The sequence below is a fragment of the Ptychodera flava genome, chromosome 1 (genome assembly GCF_041260155.1).
Source record: "Ptychodera flava strain L36383 chromosome 1, AS_Pfla_20210202, whole genome shotgun sequence".
Classification (NCBI taxonomy): domain Eukaryota; kingdom Metazoa; phylum Hemichordata; class Enteropneusta; family Ptychoderidae; genus Ptychodera; species Ptychodera flava.
The window spans coordinates 20,233,093-20,259,557 of NC_091928.1; the positions used below are offsets into that span (position 1 = coordinate 20,233,093).

Genomic DNA, 26,465 nt, shown 5'->3' on the forward strand with positions numbered 1-26,465 from the left:
AAGAAGGGGTCTGTATGGCATTTATTTGACGAGTGCTTTGCCAATTACGCTCTGCATCATGGCGAGCATCGTATGAAGGATCGTTGATATTCTGTGACGTCATACATTTCATTTCTCCAATACTTGAATACTACTGTATATACGCTACAAAAGAGTGTGTATATCATTAACATATTGTTGGGAACAGAAGTAGTCAATAATCCTTCGTGAGTAAAGGCGTGTTCGTAGACGACTTCTTGCCGAGCTGGCGGACAATGGTGGGGGAACTTCAGTGACGCGAAAAGGTAATGATTATTTTTGGATTTACCAACGTTACGGGAGGCGCAAAAATATTGGAGGGCAGTTTGGGGCTTTGTAGCCGGATGGGGTTGTAAATTTGGAAAGAGGAAACTGGGGAGTTTCCAGGCGGGGAGTGGGGAGAGGCGAAAATACGAGGGCGGGGGATTTTTTTTTTTAATTGTAGGGTCATCATGCATGGTGGCATTTGCTCACAGCTTTCTCACTTTCCCTTCAAAAATGAAATACGCTGACATGGCAAATGTTGAAACGATACTTCCGGAAACAGTTTCTCAAATAGGGCTATTGTCCTGATAAAATGCAAAATATATAGCTCCTGGATAACCCCGAAAAAAGATCACAAATGAAAAACCTTTCTTTTTTCAGGAAGGACTCAGAAATATCAAGAACCAAGTTAGTAGTGGCAAGTTGATACTATCGTCCGAGTAATCTGTTAAGGCTCATACAGTTACAAATTATATCTGACACAATCTTTATTTCAATGCTGTCGTTTCGGTCGCCGTGGCACCATGTTAACTTTTCGTCGGAAGGTGCAGAGAGAAGCAGACAGACAGACAGACAGACAGACAGACAGAAAGAAAGACAGACAGAAGATAGGCTTATTCCACTGGCAAAATTTCTGTATTGCTTGAAGTAGTTCCTGGTCGTAACACAGCGTTCAACCCACAGTCGCTTGTGAACACTCCGGTTCACTAGATAGCGATTGTGGTTCAACCTGTTTATCTCACAAGCTCATGATCAGTCTGTTTCTAGGTCCCATATGTAATGACTGAGATAACGCTGCTATGGATGAATCAGCTACATACACTTTGCGCTCGGCAATGTGCATATCAAGCCGCTTCCCCTTTTTCAGGTTTATCGTGAACCGGTTTGTAAAATATTGGTATTGAAATGTTCTGCCTTGACGCATTCTCGCGCCTTGACGTTCTTCAGTTCACATGATGTTGAGTGTCTTTGACAAAACACGAACGCCGAATAGTGTGACGCATTATGGTCGGTGGTTGGAGCGATAAATGGTTATTAAGTACGTTGTATGACCTCTACAACTAATTTGCGGTGTGACGATCATTATTTTAGGTTTCTTTACTTCCCGTTTACTGCTTGTGGGTCATGTGAGAGATTATAATTCCCTAAAATTAGCACTCCCACCGTTGTCTTCAGCACATATCTATTCCAAGAATGCCCACATGCCCGAAACAATAATAAATTCATAGCGCATGCGCACTAGAAAAATGGGGGGGGGGGCTTTACGCTATATCTCTGATTCATATCTGACGATATAATAGCGTCATCACTATTAACAATTATTGTACACGTATTACTAGCAAGGAATGTTGAACTGAAAGCTAAAATTAAAAAGTAGCCTGGACTTATAACTTGTGAATGTGAAGAGGCGTAGCTATTCGATGCTACGTACGTGAACCTGGTACCGCAAATTAGCCATGAATTCAGGAAGGCGATAAAAATTGCTTTTTTTAGTAATTTGGCCGCTCAATAAAAAGAGTAAATAAAGTATAAAATAACACATTTACGCATGGGAGAATGAATTTTGTGCGTGGTGGCAAAATTTTGTGACGTAATGAAATGAGAGCGTCGTCTGCGGAAGAAAAAATCTCAATAATGACGAATTTAAAAGTTTAATGATGAGAAGGTTCGGCTCTCCCTCTGTTGAAAATTGAGGTGACGTAATCTGAACTGTCAGCTTGAAGTTCTTTTATAGTAAAAAAATTGAAAACATTTCGCTACCGTGTTACTGGGACTCCCAGCCCTGCCAATGAACTTATCTTCCGGTTTCTAGGAATTAAGAGTAGACAAAGCGATAATTGCGTAACCCAATTTTATATGAACTAGAGCTAAGCGACGGCGGTCGATGCACTTTTATTTTCCTTTGTCGACCATTAAGGTAGACGTGCCTGAAAGTCAAAAGACTTAAACTTTTGCTCAAACTTTCCTCAATGAAACTTTTTACCATTATCTTACCAAGTAAAAATCAGGGGTCACTGTGTAAATTTTGGTAATAGACAAAAAGGTAACCCTTTCCTACCGATATTTGAATTCAAAATGGCTGCTATTCCCGTGTTAACTCAATGGGGGAAAATATACTTTTCAATGACGAAAATGTTTTTTAATCAAAGAGCTTTAAATTGAACCCGACAACAGAAGTGTAAGATCAGAAAGGAGTTGTGAAAATTTGAGAGTCCGAATATCTCAGTCTGTCCCCGGGCCCCGAAGCGCGTCAGTTCCATCTCAAAGCGTTACAAAAAATACCCCCAAAGCGCACGTCGCCTCGCCTGGCAGATACTAAAACGCACTGCGGATTGTGCTGTTCAGTCATCATGCACATGTGCTTAATTTGCCTTTTTTGATTAAAAACTTGAAGAGATTACTAAAAAAAAAGGCGGATATATCATCAGAATTCTAGATATAGCTGACATTATTGACCGAGTAGGTAAACAATTATATTAGGCGCAAAGTACATTCAATATCATATGACTTGCGTGGCGCCCGCGGCTTCCGGGTTCGTGGCCCTTCGTCACTGACACGACATGTTTCTGTCTAAAAAAGTTAAAGTAACAATGGGTTTGACCTAATAGTCTTAATGGTACATGTAAAACTTGGTATAAGGTCACAGACCATTTTAGGGCAAATCTGTTGTACAAATACAAAACTGGCAGTTACCAACTTCGGGAAAATGGAAGCATATTTCTAAAAATTTGATATTCTGTCCACACTCAGTCAGTCATTCACCCTATCAATAAAACGTGTAACAAACAATCTATATTAGGCCATGGTTTCTCTACTGTCTGTGATCGGGCAAAGCGGCTCACTAGCTTTGTGCTAAACTGTATTCATGAGTCTCTCAAAAGGTGATTGCTTGTATTAGGCGCTACGTACATTCGATATATGACTACTTCAAGAGGCTAAGAGGGCATTTCTAGACGCTGTGTGTGTAGTATTGTGGCTATGGGCTACGTTCGCGCCATGCGCGTTGCTTGCCCTAATCCAAGAGATTTATTTTTCAAGCAATAAAGCAAATGCTTTATGTGCAAACTACCGCATGCAGTTCGTATCAAGCCTAGAGAAGTAGACTAGGAAATCAGTCGCATAGCCTTAAACCATAACTACAACAACTTCATTCCATTCAATCGCATTGTGAACAACATTGATATAAAGACAATAGTTTTGCAATTTCAAGATTAATTTATTACAGTTTCGTAGTAGCCTAAAATTACAATGACAGTAACAATTACATGACACTTCAAAAGAAACAAGAGGATATCAGCATCTAAAAACGAGATATCATCTTTACTTATTAAGTAAAGACTGCGGTAGACGCAACAACATTTCCTCATTCTACTGAAGATTTGTTTTGTGTTCCCTGTAATGCTTACTGTAAATAATATAAAACACATGACAATCTTTGTGGAATTAACTCATATCGCTCATGTGCCCCTTTACGGCTTAAAACCGTATTAACGTTTTTCTCTCTGAAAATTAATCCAATGCTCTTTGTTCGAATTCTGGTCTGAGGATAATTGTGATCGTGACCATGACTTAACTGATTTTGAATTTTTTCAACTCAGTTTCGCGAATATCAAAGTATCGCCTGGCCTTATCACGCCACCAGCTAAGGCGAATTCGCTATTCTCTCGACTCGGAGAGTACTCGTTTGAAATCATTTGCCAAATTACTTTACACTCCGTGTTGAAGCTCAATACTATCCTCCTAGGAGCTATCTTGATAAGCAATTCTCCGATAGGTACCCTACAGGACCATACAGTAGCTGATGTCGTCTTCAGGATTGTGACGACATTACATGCAACAGGTAAGCTTGCACAGAAATAATAGAATACTTCCGATGACATAAAATTTACACGTGACATTGTGTTGTAAATGCAAGCAAATTTCGTTACACTTTTCTGTGAACCATAACTCCGCTATACTGTAGTGCTAAATCCCGCTGAGAGGGCCGGTTCAGATACTGGCCTTTGTAAAGTTGAGTACGCGACTGACGAATCTTTTCACTGGATCTCGTCGTCTCGTTCGCCCACGGCAACGATTCTCTTTATTCAACCTGGTGACTGAGCTTTCACCATTTTGGCGTGACTCAACTGATTGAGCCTGTGTGCTACTTTGCTCGCAGGCGCTTTCCTCTGCAGCTACAAGTCCCCGACAGTCTGATGCTCCGGCGCGTTTGGTCTGGTCATCACCACGACAACAATTCACTGTCACTGCGCATCCTTTGCGATCTCTTGTGGACTTGTCCCCGCACACTGTTTTCCAGCACCGCTTCTCGTCATGGACATTCCTCTCGAACAGAAACCCGTCGACTATACCGCCCTCTAGCGACCTCTTTACGTTGTCCTCGTATTCTTTCACCGTCCTGGTGGCCGTGAACATCTCGGACAGTGGATCATCCAAGTTCGGCTGGTAGAAAAGGAACAGCAACGCTTGGACGACGCCCTCCAAGTCCACATCTGGGGACCAGTCTGTTAGGATATTGACGCAGACGTTGTCGTACAGATTTCCTTCGTACGCATCAATGTTAGGGTGGTATATAGGTGTCTCGCAGGACACCGTGGGTGCAAGTGTTGGATATCTCTCATCAAGTTCGACCTATAAAGAAAGGAAAATATATTAAAGCTAAACAGAACCGATAATTTTCTTGAAACCGTATGTAACTTGAAAAGAGGTCTTCAGATATTTTCGACGCGGTATTACATGGAATTTCAACTTTGATCAGGGCGTTTTGTCACGTGAACTTCTCAAACTTGTTTTACGCATGTACATCATAACAAAAATGAAGCAAAGCGTACATGTCAAATACATTTGGTATATAAGCTGCCTCTCTACTATATATAAGCCTTTCTTCTAGAAGAGCTAAACCAGGCTTATTTAAAAGCCCAATGTGCTATAAAAAACCAAAAGTATACTGGGCAAATTGAAGAGACAAAAAAGGGCGGCTATATGAAATCCACGTTGTAAATTCTCCGTCTTTTAACTTCAAGAGTGTACGATGAAGTTCAAGATTAATATTAACTTAGTCCCTAGCCAGAGAGTTTGACACAAAGACGATATGAAATTAAAGTATGAATATTGCTTGCAAGTCAATACGTACCTTAAATATGAATTCAGCATTCTTGTATAGGCCACCGCTTGGACATATCCGAACAGTAAAATCTTCCAGCGAGTCCGAAAAATCTATTACTTCTGCTTGCCCGTCGCTGAAACTGACGATGTTTTTCAGCAAGCGATGAAATTGTTTGGCGAGTCGTTTGTGAGACATTGCGTACTTCTGCAGTCTGTCAAAATGACGTGTTGCACAACCACACAACGCTATTTATATACCTGGCTGTATCGTCTGTGGCTTTATACGGTCACTTTCTAAAAATAGTATATATGGGTACGCCCCCGTGATGTGGATATCCCATGTTACAGTTCCTGGGACATGTCTCAACAGGATCACACGCCCTTTGCAAGTCAAACCGACTCCGATAAGCTCCATGATGATTTCTGGCAAGCTGTGAGTGAAACATAAAATTTATTTCATACAAAATTTAAGTTTCCCGTGATACCAAGTATACACGTACACATGTAAGCTTATGACGTTGCTGCACCTGATGGAAGTAATGATTTCCACCCCTACGGGTAAAATGGTTGTTCCTATGTATGGCGGCGTATCATCCAACCATGCCATGGTACGTTGCAATCTATGTAGAAACAGTGAATGGACTGAACTGGAACCGGCCTGTAGACACCGCCTACGTGTACGCTCGAACCAGGCTGAGACCTCAACCAGGATGAACCACACTGATTGTCTAATGTAGAGTAACGTATAAAAAAGATGCGTAGACCACATTTGCAATTTCAAGTCACACGTATTGTGTGTCAAAAGTATTGCGTGCAATTTCAAGTCAAACGCATTGTATGTTGTGGAGGGACCGCGACCGTGGTGTCACACAGGTGCTCGCGGCGCGCTACTACCGTTTCAGAGTCGATCGAAGGCCGAAAGCCTATTTTAAAACCTAGGTAGTCATTTAAAAGAATGGGATATCGTAGCAACGCTGCAGTATGGGGATTGGTTTGTCACAGGTACACTGTTTGAGTTTGCGAAATATTTAAAGTGATAATGTGATATAGTGTCTGGGGAGGAACAAAATGGGGCAGGAGAGGAGATTTTAAACTGCATCACATTATCTGCGATATTATTTCTTCACGTTCATAATAATTGTTAGAAAACATCACGGTCCCTCCACAAAATGATACCGTCAGAGTCTAGCCTATGCCCCGGGAATCTACTACGGTTCATTTTTACTTACATGCAGATGTAAACTTAGGAAGTAGTATTATGTTTTGGACAATATCTACCAGGTAATACAGCCGTTGAAGCCCAATTATTATGGTGCCCATTTGCAAGCATTTTAAACGATATCAAAGTGATTGAAACAACATACAACAACAACAGTACAGTAGCATACTACTAGCACTACGTACGAGTATCTGTGCTTACTGTGGAGGTAATAAGGTAGGAGCAAACGAACAGCTAGTCTGTGTCTGTGTGTCGTATCGACTTTGTTTTCTTCTGCTTTTCGCAGTACAAAATTGGGCAGATCGTCCATGTAGCCGACACCCAAAATTACACAGCACAGTCAGGCGAAGATGGACCTCGCGAAAGGCATAAGTCCTAGCACATCGAGTGAGCCGATAATCGACAAGGAATCATCAACAGTAGCATTAGAAGAAGTGTCAAAGCCGGTCGCCCCAGAGAAACCCCCAGAGTCAAATAACACTGACCCCGTTGCTGACAGCGCAAAGGAACATGTTGTTGGAAAACAGTCGGAAGCCGACGAGCGCATCGACACGGGTGACGATAATACGAAAAAGCGCAAGCGGGAGTCCGAAGCTGATCAGTCCGAGGGAAAGGATGTCGCGACGCAGGGTAAGGGAGGAGAAAGTCCGACAAAGAAAAGGAGAGAAGGGGCTGAAAGACGTGACAGTGCTATGGAAGAGAAAGAACGAGAATGGAGACATAAACAGCAAATGGCGGCGGAAGAACGACAGAAAATGCAGTAAGTTAGATACAGTATATTCAAGTCGACCGTTTCATCCACGGAACTATGGACTTGATGTAACCACAAACAGTAGAAAGAGACTGTCTATGGTGCAACCTATCATAGACCTTGATAACACTGTTTTTATTTACAAACTTGTTCGGTTTATTCTATTGAAGTCCATATGTTGACGTGCTGGACTGGATCCGTTGTAACTTGCTCTGCATTCACATTTGGACACTCGATGCACAACAGATTATCGTAGAACCCTGAGAACCAGGGGTTGGATCAAAAAAAAAATTCACATGAATTTTTTTAATCTATTTGTATGTCATCTTAGATGATCTATTTGACGTAAAGGAACCATAGTCAGTCGAATTTAACCCAACTATTACTGATAGGAAAAATGTTGATTCAAGTGAATATCGATAATCCCACCATTTCTCCTTGATTTGAATTTGGTAATGTGGTTTTTATGAAATCACCATATATGCACACAATCCCTCTCCAAGACCTACAATCTTTATTTTGAAAGATGTTGTAATGGTACCGTAAACCTTTATCATCGGTTTTGACCATATTCTGTCATTGTTTAATCCATTTTGCGTGTCAGGCTAGATTAACACATCGTTTCCAGGAAGTTCGCGAGTCGAAATTAAAATTAGTGTCCAGTAATGGCATGTACAGGATGTCAATTCTATATTCTTGTGAGGAACGCTGTCCATCAAAGTACTATTATATATATATATATATATATATATATATATATATATATATATATATATATATATATATATATATATATATATATATATATATATATATATATATATATATATATATAACTTATTGCTGTTCCAACATAATGATGTATTAAATTTTGGTTTCTAACCCCACTTTCACAGTTTACGTCAGTGATAGTCCAATCATTGGATGCTACCGGAAACATCTGTGTTACACTGGATGTGGAAGGTTTGTTGAGCCAAGATCATGCAAAAAAAAACAGAGGCTCTCAAGAACTCACTCAAGATTTGTATTTGAGAACTTGACAAGTATTTCCGATCAGATTAACATTTCAAAAATAAATAAGCGAATTCTTCTGTTCTATTTCTTTATAACGATGGTCAAACAAAAACACAAAATTGAGGGAAACGTTCTAGAAAAATAGTACAACTGTCTTTTGTTAGTGTTTTGTTTTCGTTGTCTCTCTTTACCTTTTTCTCTTGTTTGATAATAAAAACATTCAAAATAAAACAACTTTTGATCTAATTTGTTAACAAAAGAGAACTTAATAGTTTCTTTAATTTTTGCTGTCTGTGTTATACATTTTTTCTTCTGGTTGGCTTACTTTGGATTGACTCTTGTCTCTACCAAAATGACACCCACATTTTCACTATTTCAGCCCCATGAGTACTCCCCCACCACCTATTTTTTTCACTTCCTCAGAAGAAGACTGACCCACATAGGCTGGATTGTAGATTCGTTTTGTAAACTGGAGAGGTTAAAATGATTGCTTCAGGTCTGAGGTGTGAAAATAATGCTAAGTAAGGAAACACAGGTTTCCTACATAAAGATATCATCACTCTTGTGCATAAGTGGCATGCTGTTTTAGAAAATGATGTTGTCCAAAAACGGGTGATTGAAAAACCCCCACAATGTACCGGTAGTTTGGAGGAATTACATGTGACAAGTGAAAGGAGGATGTTCTGCTAAACAAGTCACTTCTAATTTTTACGCATGCAGTTTCACTATGCGTTGGGGTCTTTTACATTCATCTACCCGTACATGTTATTGTGTATGTCCGTTGTAGCTCTTACTACATTTAACAGCTGTTTGACAGCATGTTATCAAATGATCACTGCCATGTCATCCGAAACCACATTATATCATTTCTTTCCTTGCCACCTGTGACCTCATCCCAAAATCCAAAAGCTCTTCATCCAAGCACATTTTAATCTCATGCATTTATCGTTTTACCTCTTATTCTGCCAAGTTCATAATGTCACCATCAGTTAAAGTTGATTAAATCTGGCCAAGCACGGGATGTGCAAATGTTTCATTTTAACATTCTAAGGCCCAGTAAAACATAAATGCTGTAAAACATGATTTTTACAGACTTTTAAGCTGGTATAACACACTAAGCCAAGTGGGTTGAAATATATGTATGGTTTCAGCTCAATACAGATGTTTACTGACTTTGCAGATCAGAAAGTGATACTGTCTAGCTCTTGCAGGAAATGGGTTAAAACTTTTCATCACAGTAAAGGTTTTTCTGTGAGTTAATAATAATGTTGATGATGAATTTGCCTTCACAGACATATTGAAATACAGGAATTGTAATGTGTACATGTATATCATGTATCTTAATTTAATGATTCTATACTTCATAAGTTTTGACTAATGTCTTTCAACTGTTGATGAAAGAGCAATTATAAAAACAGCTGTTTGTATGACAGGTCGAACATCATCACATCAGCGTCAAGCAGAATTTGATCACAAATACCAGTATTATATTCCAGAGCAAGAGTGAATATGTGACCCACAAACAGTATCAATTTAATAAAAATAGTATTTTTACCTTGCCTGCCTTGCCGTGATAAGTTAGGCTACTGCTAAAGATGTTACTTTCTCTTTTTTAAAAACAATGTCATTTATTGAATAGCAACACCACCTAAGATTGCAAAATAGTACATCCCAACCATGTTAAAGAGAGAAAAGACAGGAATATATACCAAACACACATGTATATATATATATATATATATATATATATATATATATATATATATATATATATATATATATATATATATATATATATATATATATATACACCACACATATATTATAATGACAAATACAAAAATATGTGAGATATATATTAAAATGTATATAACATATTTCTGTACTTTACAAAGTATTACAAATTCTTTTAGTAGTCTTATTTTTTATTACAAACATTCAAATAAAGACTTGATGATAGCATCATAAAGTAGAAGGACATCTTTGACCATGACTTTGACTGTGATAGGATATGTAATCAAGCAACAATATTTAAGTGCACTGTATTGACTCTTCAAACTATCTTTTTCTTCCGTCCACAGAATTCTTGTGTCTGCGTTTTCTGAGGAACAGCTGAACAGATATGAGATGTATAGAAGGGCATCCTTTCCAAAGGCAGCTATAAAACGAGTGAGTGAAAAACTTTTCTTCTTCAAAGTTAATTAGAAAAAAAAACTCATTTCCTCTCACGTGATGGTCTAAACATCAAAGGCAAGTTGTCAAAGACCAACGTGTATGTCACTGCTGTCTGTAATGCATCACATTAAACAGTCTATACACCTTATATTTATATTAACATTGTCCCACATTTTACTTTGTTTGGTTTCAGCTTATGCAGTCTCTGATTGGCTCCTCGTCGGTGTCACACAATGTCGTCATAGCAATGGCGGGAATCGCCAAAGTGTATGTTGGGGAGATAGTTGAAGAAGGTGAGTCTTCATGTTTTGTTTGGTCTGAACTAAACACAATGAGAGGACAGAGGAAATATCTGTCAGCAGTGAGCATATCATTTCCAGATCCATTAACTTATGGGTCAGTCGTCTGGAAACATCTACCACAGTTTCCTGTACTTGTCTAGAAATTATATTGTCACTGTTTGCCATGTGTTAGCCTGAACATTTGAAAAAAACACTTCCAAGTTTTGATCTTGGAAAAAAGTGAAAATGCCATGATTTTATTTTGTCTGAATATTCTTATTCAAGTGTGTGATGCCCTTTACAGTGAATTTCAAATTATTGTCATTCAATGTTCAGCTGCATGAAAGAAATCAAAATCAAAGTTGACTCCGGGTCCATACTCTTCTTAAAATCCTTTAAAAGTCCTTTAAAAGTCCTTTAAACACTTTCACCCCCAGTTCCCTGTATACAGGTCCAACTTTACCATAGAAAACAATGGATTTGGGACAAACCATGGTGGTGAAGGGTTAAAAGTCCTTGAAAATGAAATTGAGTCCTGGAAAGTCCTGGAAAATTGATATTATCTACTGACAGCTTTCGAGAATGACGAGATGATCAGTCGTGATATTACAGTGATTTGCAAATGATATCTAAAACTGATATCACATAAAAATGATATCTGGAAAATGGTATTTGGTACCTCAAAAGTCCTTGAGAATTGTGGAAAAGTCCTTGAATTTTGAATATCTTTAAGTGTATGGACCCTGAAACTTGACCTTCCTTTGCAATTGTCAGCAAAAGGTGAACAAATTAGTACATGAGTGTTTTGAATTCATGTGATCAAGATGCATCTTTTGCATTCATAATGGTCGGCTTCATTTTTCCTCATCTTCCTGTTTCCATAGCGCTGGATGTGAAGGAGTGCTGGGAGGAGAGCGGGCCCCTGCAACCAAAACACATCAGAGAGGCAGTCCGAAGACTGAAGAACAAAAACAAAGTTCCCAACACAAAGTACAAGAAGAGTTTCTTCAGGTAGCACATTGTGCTCCGTGTACCTTGCGTCTTCATTGTGCGTTGTTTCCGATGCCTTGGCAGTTGTCATGTCTCTCCAGCGAGTTTTTGTCAGGGCTGTTGCTGTGATATGCGCCATGATGGAGTCGGACATGCTGATCAGAACTGGTTGATGGAGGCAAATGTAACCGGTACTGTGCGTCATCAAAGTGCATTCAACTCATGGGAGTACTCTCTCTGACAAGAGAAAATTGTACCAAGTACATATCGTGCTAGGAGAAGGCCGTTGAAAGAAATTTTAACCCCTTGACTACCACCTTGATGCTACATATTGAGCACTGGTTAATTCGTATGATATCCCATACATTATCACAACATGATATTGGATAACATTGGCAGTTAAGGGGTTAAGAGTCCTCAGTGACAGATAGTAGGACGCTCAAACTTTTACAATATTCTTTTGACCTAGTACTCGTGAGGGCTCATTTTGAAGCTTATGGATTAAAAGTTTTGACCGGCTTAGTTTGTGAAATTGGGAATTTTATTTTTCGCCATAGAGTTAACACAGGGATGGGAGCATTTGGAATTTAAAATATTGATAAATATTCAGTAATCTGTTTCTCTGGTACCAAAATTTGAATTGTGACCCTTGATTTTAAATCTTGGTTCTGAAAGAGGATGGTTGAAAGTTTGCTTGATGAAAGTTCAAGCAAAAGTTTAAGTCTTTCATTGAGGCACATACTACCTTAAAAAGAGGCATTGTTTTAGGGGTAGTTGAGGGCACCGGATCTACTAATGAAGATTGATGAGTTTGTGGTGAGTCTAAAGTTACAGACTCACTATCGGGGGATGGTGAGCTTGACACTCCAGGCTAGCGTTGTGCCATTGGGCAAGACACTTTACTTCTCACTGCTTCATTGGGTAGTGCGGTATCGGTAGCTCATCCCATTGGTTGATGGTTTTTATATACAAAAGGGATTTTAGCTGTAATCAAGGCATTCAGAAACGTTGTTAGTTGGAAAGTACACTGATCATTTGCACTTGCAACTCCCTCCCCCCACCCGAATGTGAACTTGTAGAGTTCCAAATTTGCAGAGTGGAGTAATTGGTTTGTGTGATGGAAGGGTTACACCATTTTATAAAAGGTACTGTCACTGCCCGTAGTGCTAGAACATGACATTGAAACTGCTTTTTGTCTGAACTATTCACAGCTGTTTTGAAAGTGAACATGTCGGTGTTAGAAAGAACGATGCTGTCATGAATGTACACAATGGGGACATGATTGGTACTAGGAAATGCTGAGCAAACTTTTCATTTATTTTCTGCGTGTAAATCACGAGATACAGAGGAAATTCGGAAACACAGCTGTTATGAGAGTTTGAGATGAACTTGCAAGCTGGGAGTAATGCGATGTAATGAAAATGACCACTTGTGCCCATGAGAATGAACTGGTACCAGAGTTTCACTCCTCGCCCCAACATCCTGTGTTACATCCTGCTGTCCAGGGTGATATAACAACACTGGCAACACTGTGATAACACAATGTAAGTGGGCGATAGAAAGGCCCTCCAGTTCTTACAAACAACCGCAATGCAGTGGGTGTCAAGAGAAACTGTGTAAGGCCCAGAAAAATAAAAAGTTTGTTTTTCATCCTCACGCACGTAAACTCAGATCTAGTGCGTCAACCTTTTGTTTCTACTCATGAGGAAATAAAAATAATGAAAAATACCCGCAAAAATGCGCGACGATAGTGCATAACACAGTGCTGTATAAAACAGAACTGTGAACAAAATAACTGACACTAACATTCCATTCAGAACTGCACACATATGTCACTGTTATATTAAGCTGTCAAAACTGTGCATTGCTGCATTAAAATTCAAAGTTGCTATAGTGTATACAAAAATACTGAAGCAGCACTTCTGTGGTGCATTTATCTCTGCGTGCATTCGTATGTTGTTTTCTTTATTTTTTTGCACGTTCTTCGTAAAAAGAAATTGAGAAGGAAAAAATCTGCATCATTTTGGCAATATGTCTAGGATGAGAAACAAACTTTTTATTTTTCTTGGCCTAACAGTAAAATTTTAAATGTGTGGGTGTGACAGTGAAATTTTGTCTCTCACTGGCCGTCTGATTAATTAAGTTCTGAATTAATCAACAAATGCCAACAGGAGAAATAAATTTTACCTGTCAAATTTCTAATGACCCTGTGTGTCTGTAATTACATTCTCTGATTTATGATTTGGTCTCCCAAGGGCATCATTTCAGTGTTTCGACTTTGAGATCCCAACAAGAATTTCAAAATTAAAAAAACAATGCTACATAGTAGTGAGTGTCTATATTCTGTGAAATATTCACAAGTGTATCGCTGATCAAATGATACAGTTTTTGTACTCTTGGAGAAAATAAGTGGAGTGATAGGACATTTTATTGTATAGCAAGGTGTAATAATCATGTACAGTAACTAATAACAGTTATAAAAATTCACAGCAAAAGAACATTCTTTAGTGTGGAAAATAGTATGGTATTTCAAATATAAGCTTATCATCTTCCATTATTATCCACAATTTTACAGTAGTGCTACCGTTATGTTGCCTATTTATGAAAGATGACAGGCAATATAACTGTAGCACCACCGTAATTGTAGATATTTGTCCCTCATATGTAAGAAAAAGTCTCCCGTAACAACACTTCCTGAACTTTTCTCAGACAAACTGCATTTTAATATTCCAGACCTATATATTTTTTTGTCTGAGGAACATGTAACACTGCATTTTTCCCTATGTAGCGCCCTCTATAGTCAAAATGAGTGTGAGGACATTTACACATGTTTGGATATTCAGTGGGCCATTGAACTACAAAACCTCTGTGATTTTGACAGTTACAACATACCATACAAAGTCCAGATGGTGAAAATATGTGTGGTTTTGGCTGAATATCATCTTTTCCTAACTTTACCGATGAGAAAATGATTACTATCTGGCAGGTGCTCTATTAACTTTTATCTTTGAGTGCCAAAGTATTTTTGTCACCTGTATAAAATATATTCTGGCAAATTTTTTTCAGATTTTTGCCAAAATTTTGATAAAAAGCCGTAGCAAGTAAAATATGTCTATTTGATCCAAATTATCCAAAAATTTAATGACAAATCTGCAAAAACTGGTAAAATGTACTGAAATTTAGGTGGGAAAACATTACGGCGCTCAAAGGTTTAATAAAAGTATAAACCTACCTGTACCTATCGTCAAAACATACAGTACTGCAGATTTGAGATAGGATAATGTTTCAAAACCAGAACTTACATGAAATGGGATGACAACAGTTGTACCTTTATGTATGTTTTTGTTATTTTGTTAGCAAAATCTTGATTTTTGTTCTTCTCTCAATCTCACTGACATGGCTTCTCTGTTTAACTTTTCATACACAGCCTTTACATCTGTTATGTATGATGTCATTTCGGCAAATGAAAGGTCCATCATGGTCTTTATATGTCATGCAGGGACTGAATGCTATAAATATGTGATACAATTGCCGTACATAAGATGAGAACCAACAAAACCATGGCACTTGGGGTCGCGTTGCACAATGTCATACAAGTTCAACAAACTAAATTTTGTTTTGTCCAGATTAAAGCCACCTCACCCCTCGGTCCTCCAGACAAAACTTCAAAAAGTGCAAAATGTTTTTGTTGCCCGCAGTGTAAAAAGTTACAGTTTGGGGCTAATGTTCAAGCTGCACATCAGCAGGTATTCTGCTATGGCATTCAATAATGTGCACCAGGCAATTTGACTCTTTCAAGCTTTATAATCGTAACCAATGAGCTTTGTTTTTTAGCTCCATGGCGTAATTGATAAACACAAAAACACTATTGAAAGTGGAAAAAATGCAGCCGCCGAAATAAGTGCAATATTGAACTTGGGTCAAATTTCTCCTACATGAAAAAATTTTCACAGTTTAAAACCCATGTTACAATCTGAGACGGTCTCTCAGCCTCTTGGCAAGTTGTCAAGGGGATGGTGCGCCAGTGACTCTATGTGATAGATGTCATGATTCTTTCATGAGTGTACAACTGGGTTACAACATGAACACTAACAGACATTCAGAAATAAACTTACAGATTACACCACGGAATGAATTAAAGGGATATAGTCGTCGGAACTGCGCCTGTGCGAGTTTCTTGTTTACAAACAATGTATTTCGTGCATGATATCAAGATGCACCTCATCATCATAGCTGCAACATTTAAATTATACGATGATAGATTATGACAGACATGTTTTAACTGTCATCAATCACCATTGTGCCTTAGATACATTGTTGCCATGGGTCGTATGGGTCCCATACGACCTTTGAGCGCAGTTCCGACGACTATATCCCTTTAAGACTCACAATTGCAACCTCCCAGAGCATCAGACAAAAGTCTGACAGATTCATAAGACAGCACACATCAATGTAATATTCACATTACTTTTATTTACTCAACTCACCAGTAATGTTTACAGTGAAGACAAACTTTACATACTTTTAATCTGTCTTCTTCCATATATATATATATATATACTTATATATACATCTGATAATTTGATACAGAGGGAAAGAAAACAACATCTCGTTCAGCATATAACAGTGAACAGCTGTTTATTACAGGCTATGCTACAGACAGTTGAACATATTCCGCTGATACGACAATGCAATGTAGTGAAGTGATGCAGTGCTTATGTGGAGAATCATTGGCCATCTAAAAGACATGGCCATGACCCTCCTTGGTGCTGATTTCACCTCTTGATTCTCCCTGAATCATGGAACATTCCAGTTCTCCTTGGTGACAATGGATCGTTCCATTCATATTAAAGGAACACATGAGGGGGAGTGGGGAGACAGCGTAGGGTTGTGCTGCTGAGAAGTTATGGAATGTTTGTACTGATTCAAGTGGCAATTTGAGAGAAAAAAAAATTGAAGGCCCGTCTTTTGGGGCTGAAGATGTCCATAGCATCTCACCACTGCATTGCACTGGCCTGCAACGGCCAAATGTCACACCAACGGGGTACAGATTTCAGTTTCGGACCACAGACACAAACCAGATTATACCCTTTCTACTTTGGACACAGCCTAGTGTAAGCTGGCCAGCACTCACTGCATTACTCTCATAATGCACACTGACGAACAAACTCATGGAATGCACATGATGGCCAGTGAAAAATCAGACAAAATTTCAGCTTATTTTTGACACTACTTACATCTACAATAGCTTCATTTGAAATATTCTGTCTTTTGAACAGTGTTAAACTGTCAGTAGGCCGCCCTCTATGAGCAACCTGTCTCAACTCTGTCACAGCCAAGACAACATAAACTAGGATACATGACATGAATGCAGCTCACACATTCACTTGGTTGTAACTATGGCAACTGGCATGCTGATAGAGGGCGCACTAACTCATAACTGTTGATAAATCAACAGGTCCCAGGCTGGAAGGAGGCAACAAAAATTTCTCAAATGTTTGACACCATGCAATTTGTCCCACACACGATAGGTTTTGGTGAAAATTTTAAGGCTTTAAATTTAAATTCACTGTGTCCAATCTGACTTCTTGTGCTGACCTATCCTATGGCAAGTTTGAATCATGATTCATGAACATTGGGTCTCCAATGTACAACAACAGTGTTAAGAGCTTTCAACAGCTCTAACTTTTGTAAAACCATCCACATCCCTTGATGACAACTGCACTGTCTGTTAAAGTCTGCACGATAACCAACAGGGTTGGACTAAAAACTATCCACCCTGCCCCCTTCCTGTTGTCCCCTACTCCCCCCACCCCCATGTGTGAATGGTGATGACATTGCCTAGGACAAAGTTTTAAATTTTGAATAAATATGAATGCACTACCATGTCAGAGAAACAAAATTTGCATTGTAGTTATTTGGTCCCATATCTGCTCACAGTATCATGTCTCCCTGCCTCCCCTACCACACAGTGAGAAATGGTTCAACCCTTATACCAAAAACAATTGGGCTGGACCAAATCTCAAGGAAGCAGGTTTGAGAGGGATAATAATATTTGCAAACACGAAAAGAAAAGAAATCTCACTCTATTCTTGATGAAAAAAAATTGATTCCCGTGTTTTTTACATGGAACTATTTATTCAAATTTTGATTGTAAATATAGACAAACATGATAGTCCACTAATGTACATATATTCAAGAACAAATATGGTTCAATTACTTATCTAATTTACTTCAACACTTGAACACAAGACTCGTTTGTTCATTTGTCCCTGACTTCATATGCAAAGAACAGTGTCTTGTAAAAGCAAGCTAGTTTGTTTTTTTATTTCTACACTTCCAGCACTGATACTATAAATATTTCAGAAAGCAGCCCAACGACATCAAGCAGATTCGGCTCAGCTGCAGAAGGACAAATAATTTTTGTGAAGAAAAACAGTCACGGAGGTGCTCTATGCTGTGCATGCAGTGTCAGATCAAAATATTGAACTGAAATTATTATACTGATTATAATATTTCTGCGATGGTACAAGTTGTTTTTGGACCACAACACAGACATCAACTGCTCAATATCTTTCATTGAACACGCATCTCATCCGAGCACAAACTATTTGAGAATAACTGAAAAATATGCAACTTAATACATCACCTAATGAAATAGTTACTCTTTTGTCTTTTGAGAAAATTAGAACTTTTCTCCTCCAAGTCATCACCATTCCACGTTTCTGATGAATTCAAAAACTTTGAACATAAAATTAACATGAATACTGTACACGCAACATAAGTAAATTTTAGCTGCATCGCATCAGAGGTCGTGACACTTGACCGCACACTCTTAACGGTGCAGCCAAATTTTACTTGATAGAGAAATTAAATCTGAATAGAATTGACAAGAATATATATATTTATCTTTTGTAAATCTACAAAAATATCACACAATTTACAATTTTATTTTTTTTTTTTTTTTCAATTTTACATATTTTCATGTTTTGAACCTTTGACAGTCTCCGACTCTCCCTCTACATTTTGAGAAACTGCCGATTATTATGTGACTACAAATGAATTGCACATTCCTCTCTCATAAACAGTAAAGCTAAAACCTGAAACTAGAGCATTCTTGGGGTAATGGTACACCCCTTCAAAATGATATCGTCCTATTCTGCATTTAGAACACAGAAAAATTGGGGGGTTGAAGCAAATTGCTAAATATGATTTCGTTGCTCGGGATGAGCATGTAAAACTTTTGGCAGACATTTTTCATGAAAGGCTGTGTTTGGGTATCATCTTAAAAGATTTGAGCAAAATTTTAGTTTTTCGCTTTTGAGATTCATACTACCAAATATCATTTATCTTTCCCCATTCTAGCAATACAGGGCACCTCTTGCATATATAGAAAGCTTAAACCCTTATATACAATTGCCCTAATAAAAAAAAATCATTCAATAATTAGGTAAATGTCTTGCCTTTGGCCAAAAACAGCATTATTTTTACCAACACCCGACTTTTAAATCTACTTGTTTGAAAATTAGTAATTTTCATAAATTACTTCAAAATGAGTGCTTGAACAATGTCATACGACAATAATGGTGAGACGTGAGAAAAAAATTTTACAGACAATTTCCCCAATGGGTTTTACAACCTTGACAGAGTATTTCATAATAGGATTTCAGAGAGTAAGCTAGCCCCCCCTTCCCTTTTTTTCCAAGCAATCTATCCATATGTTAACAACTATATAAAAGAATATGCAAATTGTCTATTGTTATGTAAATTACAACCCCTCCAGCTGCAGAGCACAATTCCTTCTGCAAGGGCTGTAACTGTGAGTCTCTCATGAAGAATGTCTGCTCTTAGCTTGTGTGTATTCTACAATGCCATACTTTAAACTAAACAATGAAATTTTAAATCTTCAATTTTCGCATTTACTTAGCCCCATTTGTTTCAAACTCTGCCGTTTGACCTTTGTACAACTAAACGGCATAAAACAGAATAAACGTTTCAGGGGCGTATACTTCATATATATTAAAGACGTACATCTGTTGAACTCACAGCGATGTACAAAATTCTATATTTTTACTACGGAGGATTATACCTTTGACTTGAACCACATGCTCCCCCTAGGTAAATATTGTCAATGAAGATGCCATGCACTGGCCAATTGCTGAGACATAACGGGGCTGATGTGCAGCGTCTCGGAAGCTGTTATCCAATTGGGTGGCTGAATCGTACCATGATAATTAAATAATACACATATACTCCCTAAGTTGCTGTGAATGGTGACAATCAACTAATCAGATAAAACCTTCCGAGCACGCTGCACATCAGCAGACATAAAGGGCTGTTTACAGAACATGTACTGAAGGGTTTCTGGACAGTGACTGGAATGACGAGGTCAGACTGTTCAGTGAAATACAGAAATGTTTCTCAAATGAACTGGCTGAAAATTATGGCAGTTCAAAGTCAACCGGCAGCGATATGTGGTAAATTCAACATTGTTGAAAGGAAAATAAAGTTATTTCTGCTGTCTCCTCTTTAGAAAAGCTCCTCAGCTTGCGAAGCAAAGCAGCAATTCAACACTAAGGAGCCCTCTGATTCGCTAGTTCAAATCCATTAGGTCACCAACGGCCAATCATAACATTCATAAGTACTGCAGGTCACCTGCATAGATTTTTGTTTGAGCTTCTGATTATCTGTAATTTGTCAAGAAAGCAGGTTGCTTTGGTGCATGCTGGGAAGTCAAGTCAAAGGTCACTCCCTGTTCTAACTTCATCAATTAAATCATGATGGAAAATTTCTTTATACAGTTATACACAGTGCATAATTAATTATAAATAACATTTCAGATCACACAGCTATCGAGGTAAACTCTAGCCAGAAGAAAAATAATACAACTGTAGGTGCTATTTTTTACACATAAACTTTCACCATAAATATTTCATTTTTTTCTTGTTTCAAATAAATTTGTAATGATTCTGAAAGAAATTTAAAAATATTCATTTCAGGTCACTGCCACAAATAGACCAAAAAATGTTTCTTTGAATGAGCTTTTATATTCCAACCAATAACAATCAAGCTTTTGTAGGTAGCTCATTCCTGATTGGCTGATGTTGTACTCCCAAATGTGTTGAAGGAAATCATCACACTAAATGAACTACTTTTATCATTTCAGATTATGATTATTAAGTACTGGTAAAGAAACTTTCATTGCATTTTGAATATAAATAAACACACACCTGTTAAACGCATACCTCTGGACCAATTAAAAGACATGTTACTCAGTCCAGCCGTAAAAAATATTTTACATGCTCGACAGGTTTGCTAGTTTCCTTGTAAATCATGAAAAAATTTGAACTGAACTTTGAAATTTCTGAGATGAAAACAGAACTTTCCCTCCCTCCATGCAACAGTCCACATTCCAAAGACTCCGTCATGTCTCCTGATGTGACTGACAACGCCATTCCGCCCCGAATATGAGGAAAATGTATTCCAAGTATCCCATGCCGGATTTGTCCTGGTTTCTGGATTTTTCCTTTACTACATACCAAGGACAAACGACGTAACATATTCAGTTACATGCACGTGGCCTAAAAAAGCTTGAACACAATCTAAAATACCACTGGAAAAAACTTAAATTATTTCAATACACTGATAAAACTTAGTATAGAATCTGAATTGAGTATTCCTCAAACGAGTCTTTTTTCACAAAAATATTTAGTACATAATTATCTCGAAACTCACACTACGATAGATCAAAAGTTTGAGTTTACTTTAGAAATGGGCGACTGGTTTATCAATCTTTTCAAATTTCATGATGACTGCTCTACACCAGAGACGCACAACTGTCAGCTGTGTGAAATGAACGCATTGACCTCCATCAGAAAGCACTGAGGAACACCTTAAGAATGTTGGACTATTGCATTGTGGGATTGGAACATCTGAAATCTCAGAATTCTATAAGACTCAAAATAGTTTTTTCAAAAAAAAGCTTCAAAACAGAACCAGATCTTTGAACCAAAATTATACATAATAGTACTGTAAATACATGATGACAGGTATGGTCATTATAACATACAATACGAGATAAACAGCGCCCCCAAACACTCTTTATCCAAAATCTTTCATTTTTACCCAATAATACAATTTGCATAAGGTCTAATGTATGACTAAAAGAATCACTGGCATAGATTTCGTTTAACAAAAAAGGAATCAAACAAACTTTTCTGCCACATTTAAGGTAGAACGCACCTCGGGGACAGATGTTCGGACTCTCAAATTTTTACAATGGTTTTCTGATCTACCATTTGTGGGGGCACATTTTAAAGTTCTTGGAGCAAGAATAATTTCCAGTCTCACTTTTTTGAAAATCAAAAATTATATTTTTTTCCATTGAGTTAACACTGGGATGGCGGCCATTTTGATTTTCGAATTCTGGTAAATGTCAGGTAATTTGTTTCTATAGTACCAAACTTTGCACAATGACCCCAGATTTTTATTCTTGATTTGATGAGAGAATGGTTGAAAGTTCATTGAGAAATTTTGAGCATAAGTTTAAATCGTTAACTTTCGAGGTGCATGCTACCTTAAATGACAGTGAAACAAAACAGCTACATGCAGCTGTACACTGTCCTTGTAAACTAGGTTCTCTGATATGCATAGGACGCGTTTTTAGCAGTGACACTGTTCACAAAATTTATGTCACGGAAGAAGAGGATCTCATTTGTTACTATGGAAACTGACAGAAGCAGAAGAGGGCCAAACAGTATTCTACTGATAGGCCACAGCAAGTTTTGAAATCATTGCAGAGAACATCATTACAAATGCTAGTCACTTTTGTCATTGTTTCCGCGGCCAATCATATCAGAACATGCAGCAGACGAACAGACACCAAATAAAAATCTCTTACACTAAATGTACTTGAGAAATGTGCGTAGAAATTTCTTCATCTACCCTACGGATGTTGGGATTGTCTGAACACTGTAAATATTAGAACTCTGCAATATACAGAAAGACACTTTCCACAGACTGAAAACACACACAGTCCACAAAACTTCTTATTTGATTATTTTTTTTTTGCGTTTATCTTACCCTATCATTTTCGTAAAATCTTGTGTCGTAACGCCTGAAGTGGAATATGGTAAATGGGTATTGCTCATGGTTCTGTGCGACAATTCTACCACAGAGAGGTCACTGGAAAAATTAAATAAATATACTCCAGTCTAATTTCCTGTCCTTTTTTTGAGCAACAAGTAGAAATAAAAGAGGCAGTTAAATGTTGTTTCATGCTACTCTTAAACTCTGATGTATATCAGATTAGTCTTTCACAGTGTACTGGTGACCGCAGAAAACTTTGCGTGTGTGTCTGTGTGTTTGTGTGTGTGTGTGTGTGTCACTTGCTCTACAATAGCATTCTGTAGCAAGGCAGCAAGTCTGCCAAGTTTGCATTCCCATGATGGGGATATGACATGGAAACCCTTCCTGGCTTAGCCTGCCCACCTCAATGCCGCCTCTACACAGGTCAAACCAAACCATGCCATACATAGGAAATGGGTGGAACCCAAAATTAAGATTGCAGGGACAGTAACCCTTTACTCCCCCTTCACCTGTACACAGATCTAAACTAACAATTGACAATAATGGGATTGGACCAAACTATGGCAGGGTATATGGGTTACACCACGGTCCCTCTATGATAGAGGGACTGTGGTGTAACGAATATACCCTGCCCGGTCCCTCTATGATAGAGGGACCGTGGTTACACTCATGGGTAACATGACTGTGCAGCTGGGTTGCTGCCTACTTTCTTACTGTAATGCTTTGATACCCAAGTATTTCCTGTAGACTGGTCCGTCCAGACTACACAGAACATTTTAGGTGTGGACCTAATTTGAACAATTTAAACCTGTAAGGAATCAAGTCACCTCTACTATATAGCAGTCAATCACCGATATTTCACTTGACAGCCACATGAAAAAGTGACCGTCAGAACTGTACAGTGCTAGGGATGTTCAATATGCATGCATGACTGATATGCCTTTTCAAAAATAAGGGATGTGTGCAAAGATATAGGGACTGATTAAGTTTAAGACTGATGACAATGTTAAACATATTGCATCTCGCTTATTTCAAATGCGTAGAGACAAGTACTTTCAATTTGCCATGCACAGTAAAATGATTAAAAGAGAATTTGAAACATTTTGCACTTGTAGAATTCTCAAACAAATACACGAATGACTTCTTTTAAGATTACATAAGCTGACAACTTTCAAAATTTTCCTCACTTTAATCTGCGGCTAATAACTTTGAATACAGACGAACCCCTTAAAAACCGTCAGTCTTTACTCAATATGTATATTGTGAAATTGCATAAGCTAGTCTTAAAAACTGAAGTTTATCATAATGTAAGTGTTATTATAGGGAGTCTCGGTATCTCACCACACTATTCAAGTTGCACTACCTAATTGAAGGGGTGAAATAGTTCATTACATGTTTTTGCACTTGATAGCATTAACCTTTATGGAATTTTCATCTCTCACAGATGAGATCTGAAATAGACCCATTTAAGGATGGCTGTTATGTTGTAATTGGAAAACTGAAGGCTGTGATTAAATAAACTGATGGAAAACCTTGGCTAATATGAGCTGGAAATTTCCCGGTTAATATATATATGTATGTGTGCATGATGTGTAGCTTTACAGGAGTAACAAGAAATCACTCCTCAGTCATGGCTACTGTGACACACAAGAATGACAACTTTGCAACATTGTTACAAAACTGAAAGACACTTGTCTCAATGGAGATTGCAAATTGATACAATGTGTATACAATGTTTCTAAAGTGCAACCCCCTAAGTCTTCATTCAATCCATATTCATTGTAAAACACATGGCAAAATTTCAGTGATTGACATTGCTAATTACAAATATCCTGGGGGGCCCTCTCTGTGAGTGGCTCACAGCTTATGCTGGCAATTGCAGCCCTTTTAGATATGATTAATATATTGTATGTCTAGCTACTTACAAATTTGCCAGATGCTGGTTTCACTATTGGACGATTCTAAGAGACAAAATGGGTTTCACACATGCACTTCATGAGCAAAACATTGAAACACTTGCAGCTCAAGAGGCATTATATTATGCTATACATCATCCTGACAAGTACCCGTACATTGGTAGAAATAAAATGATTTGCATAAAAAGCTCCCTAGGCAAACTAGAAATAGTTATCTTGGCACACTGCCCATATTGCAAACTACCTAGCACAAGAAGCAGTGGTATACTTATAAGAGCTCCTTAGGCACAAATAAAATAGCCTGCTTCAAGTATCAATGCACTGTATATTACAGTGGTATAACTACACATTGATACACTCTCCAAATGTGAGCATGTGTACCTCTGACTAGACTTGATAATATTAGTCTCTGCAGAAAATATGGTTAGCTGACATAATTATAACTCATACTCCTACAAGCTACAAAGACAGGAAAGTACAATATCTACCCTGTCATATAACATTGACGATGCATATATATTATGTATGTGTGTATGAATATTATTTGGTCCTAAAGGAATTCATACCCTGACAAGACATCAGCATTAAAACTGCTACTGTTGAATCTATTTTGGTCCCATGATGTGTTAGAAGACAATCATTCACTGATTTTAAATCAGTTACTTTAGTGAATATTGAAGGTTAAAAAATGGCTTTCATAATGAACTACCTGTATGCGTTGATAGTTTGTATTTTACTTCGTCTCAGGGAGAGTATTTGATACATTGCACTAGACTGACCACCCCTATTTATAACACTGTACGCTAACACACTGACAGGTTACAGTACGGTCATTCCATACTGCAACCAAGTGGGGGTGGCAGGATTAAAATAGAAAACTTACAACAATCCCTGACAAAAGACACTGTACTCTAATCTAGAAGACTTATCTTCATCAGTACTACGTTGTTGGCAGTGACCTTGCGTTCTTTTAACCCATCCATCCCTATTTTCGAGTGTATTGATCCACCTATCCTACTGAAAACCATGGGTAGGTACAACAGTTCGGTGGTGAATGGGTAAAATCTCCTTCTGTGCTGAAGCTAAGTCCACGGTGAGACTTCAATGGCAGTGGAAACCTGACTGCAAAGACTAAATGAGAATTTCTCCTCTGATAGTTTTGGGCACAGCAGTGTCCCTCTCTCCATCATCAATCTATGACGGGGTCCGGCAGATACTTTTCATACAGACACAGCGCCTGGTGAATGAATTCATACTGTTCGTTTGTTTGGATCATTCCTCCCCTGCAACAAAACGGGTGAAAACATTAAGCTTTACTGAGTGCAGAGGTAAACACCAAATATCATATGGAGTGGAAGTATTTTGGCCTATTTATAGAAGCAAAGATGTTCCCAACTATTTCCTTTGTTTAATTGTGTCTGCCAGTCAAACCTGTCACCTTCTCTTTCTTCACTCTGTTATTTTATCTATAATATATATGAACACACTCTCTCACAGACTCTCCAATCTTCTCTCTCTCTCTCTCTCTCTCTCTCTCTCTCTCTCTCCTCTCTCTCTCTCTCTCTCTCTCTCTCTCTCTCTCTCTCCCTCCTCCTCCCTCCATCCCTCCCTCCGCCCCTCCCTCCATCCCCCCCCAAAATCTT

The 26,465-nt window shown here is 38.1% G+C and overlaps 3 protein-coding genes across 3 annotated transcripts in view; 1 reads left to right on the forward strand and 2 right to left on the reverse strand.

Annotated features, from left to right (window-relative positions):
- Positions 1 to 3,478: 3,478 nt before the first annotated feature.
- Positions 3,479 to 5,638, reverse strand: LOC139132368 (NEDD8-conjugating enzyme Ubc12-like). The gene is made up of 2 exons (XM_070698719.1): positions 5,417 to 5,638; positions 3,479 to 4,914 (listed from the first exon to the last, which is right to left on the reverse strand). Exons 1-2 carry the CDS (start codon positions 5,582 to 5,584, stop codon positions 4,273 to 4,275), a joined length of 810 nt encoding a protein of 269 aa, XP_070554820.1. The 5' UTR covers positions 5,585 to 5,638; the 3' UTR covers positions 3,479 to 4,272.
- A 1,184-nt stretch (positions 5,639 to 6,822) lies between these two features.
- On the forward strand, positions 6,823 to 14,307 carry LOC139132384 (transcription initiation factor TFIID subunit 11-like). The gene is made up of 4 exons (XM_070698720.1): positions 6,823 to 7,367; positions 10,454 to 10,541; positions 10,741 to 10,840; positions 11,713 to 14,307. The coding sequence occupies exons 1-4, from the start codon at positions 6,958 to 6,960 to the stop codon at positions 11,841 to 11,843; spliced, it is 729 nt and encodes a 242-aa protein (XP_070554821.1). The 5' UTR covers positions 6,823 to 6,957; the 3' UTR covers positions 11,844 to 14,307.
- A 1,964-nt stretch (positions 14,308 to 16,271) lies between these two features.
- The window catches only part of LOC139143410 (tyrosine-protein phosphatase non-receptor type 7-like), a 57,389-nt gene continuing 47,195 nt past the window's right edge, over positions 16,272 to 26,465 (reverse strand). The window contains exon 15 of the mRNA XM_070713717.1: positions 16,272 to 26,105. Coding sequence (XP_070569818.1) covers positions 26,012 to 26,105 — 94 coding nt within the window. The 3' untranslated portion in view covers positions 16,272 to 26,011. The remainder of the gene's footprint in view (positions 26,106 to 26,465) is intronic.

What these genes read in the sequence shown, in the direction of transcription:
- LOC139132368 (XM_070698719.1), bottom strand. Translation starts at nt 5,584, where the DNA reads ATGTCTCACAAACGACTCGCCAAACAATTTCATCGCTTGCTGAAAAAC. An exon ending in ATGCTGAATTCATATTTAAG is followed by an intron (nt 4,915 to 5,416) that starts GTACGTATTGAC and finishes CTTTCTTTATAG; the next exon opens with GTCGAACTTGATGAGAGATA.
- LOC139132384 (XM_070698720.1), top strand. Translation starts at nt 6,958, where the DNA reads ATGGACCTCGCGAAAGGCATAAGTCCTAGCACATCGAGTGAGCCGATA. An exon ending in GAAGAACGACAGAAAATGCA is followed by an intron (nt 7,368 to 10,453) that starts GTAAGTTAGATA and finishes TTCCGTCCACAG; the next exon opens with AATTCTTGTGTCTGCGTTTT. An exon ending in CAAAGGCAGCTATAAAACGA is followed by an intron (nt 10,542 to 10,740) that starts GTGAGTGAAAAA and finishes GTTTGGTTTCAG; the next exon opens with CTTATGCAGTCTCTGATTGG.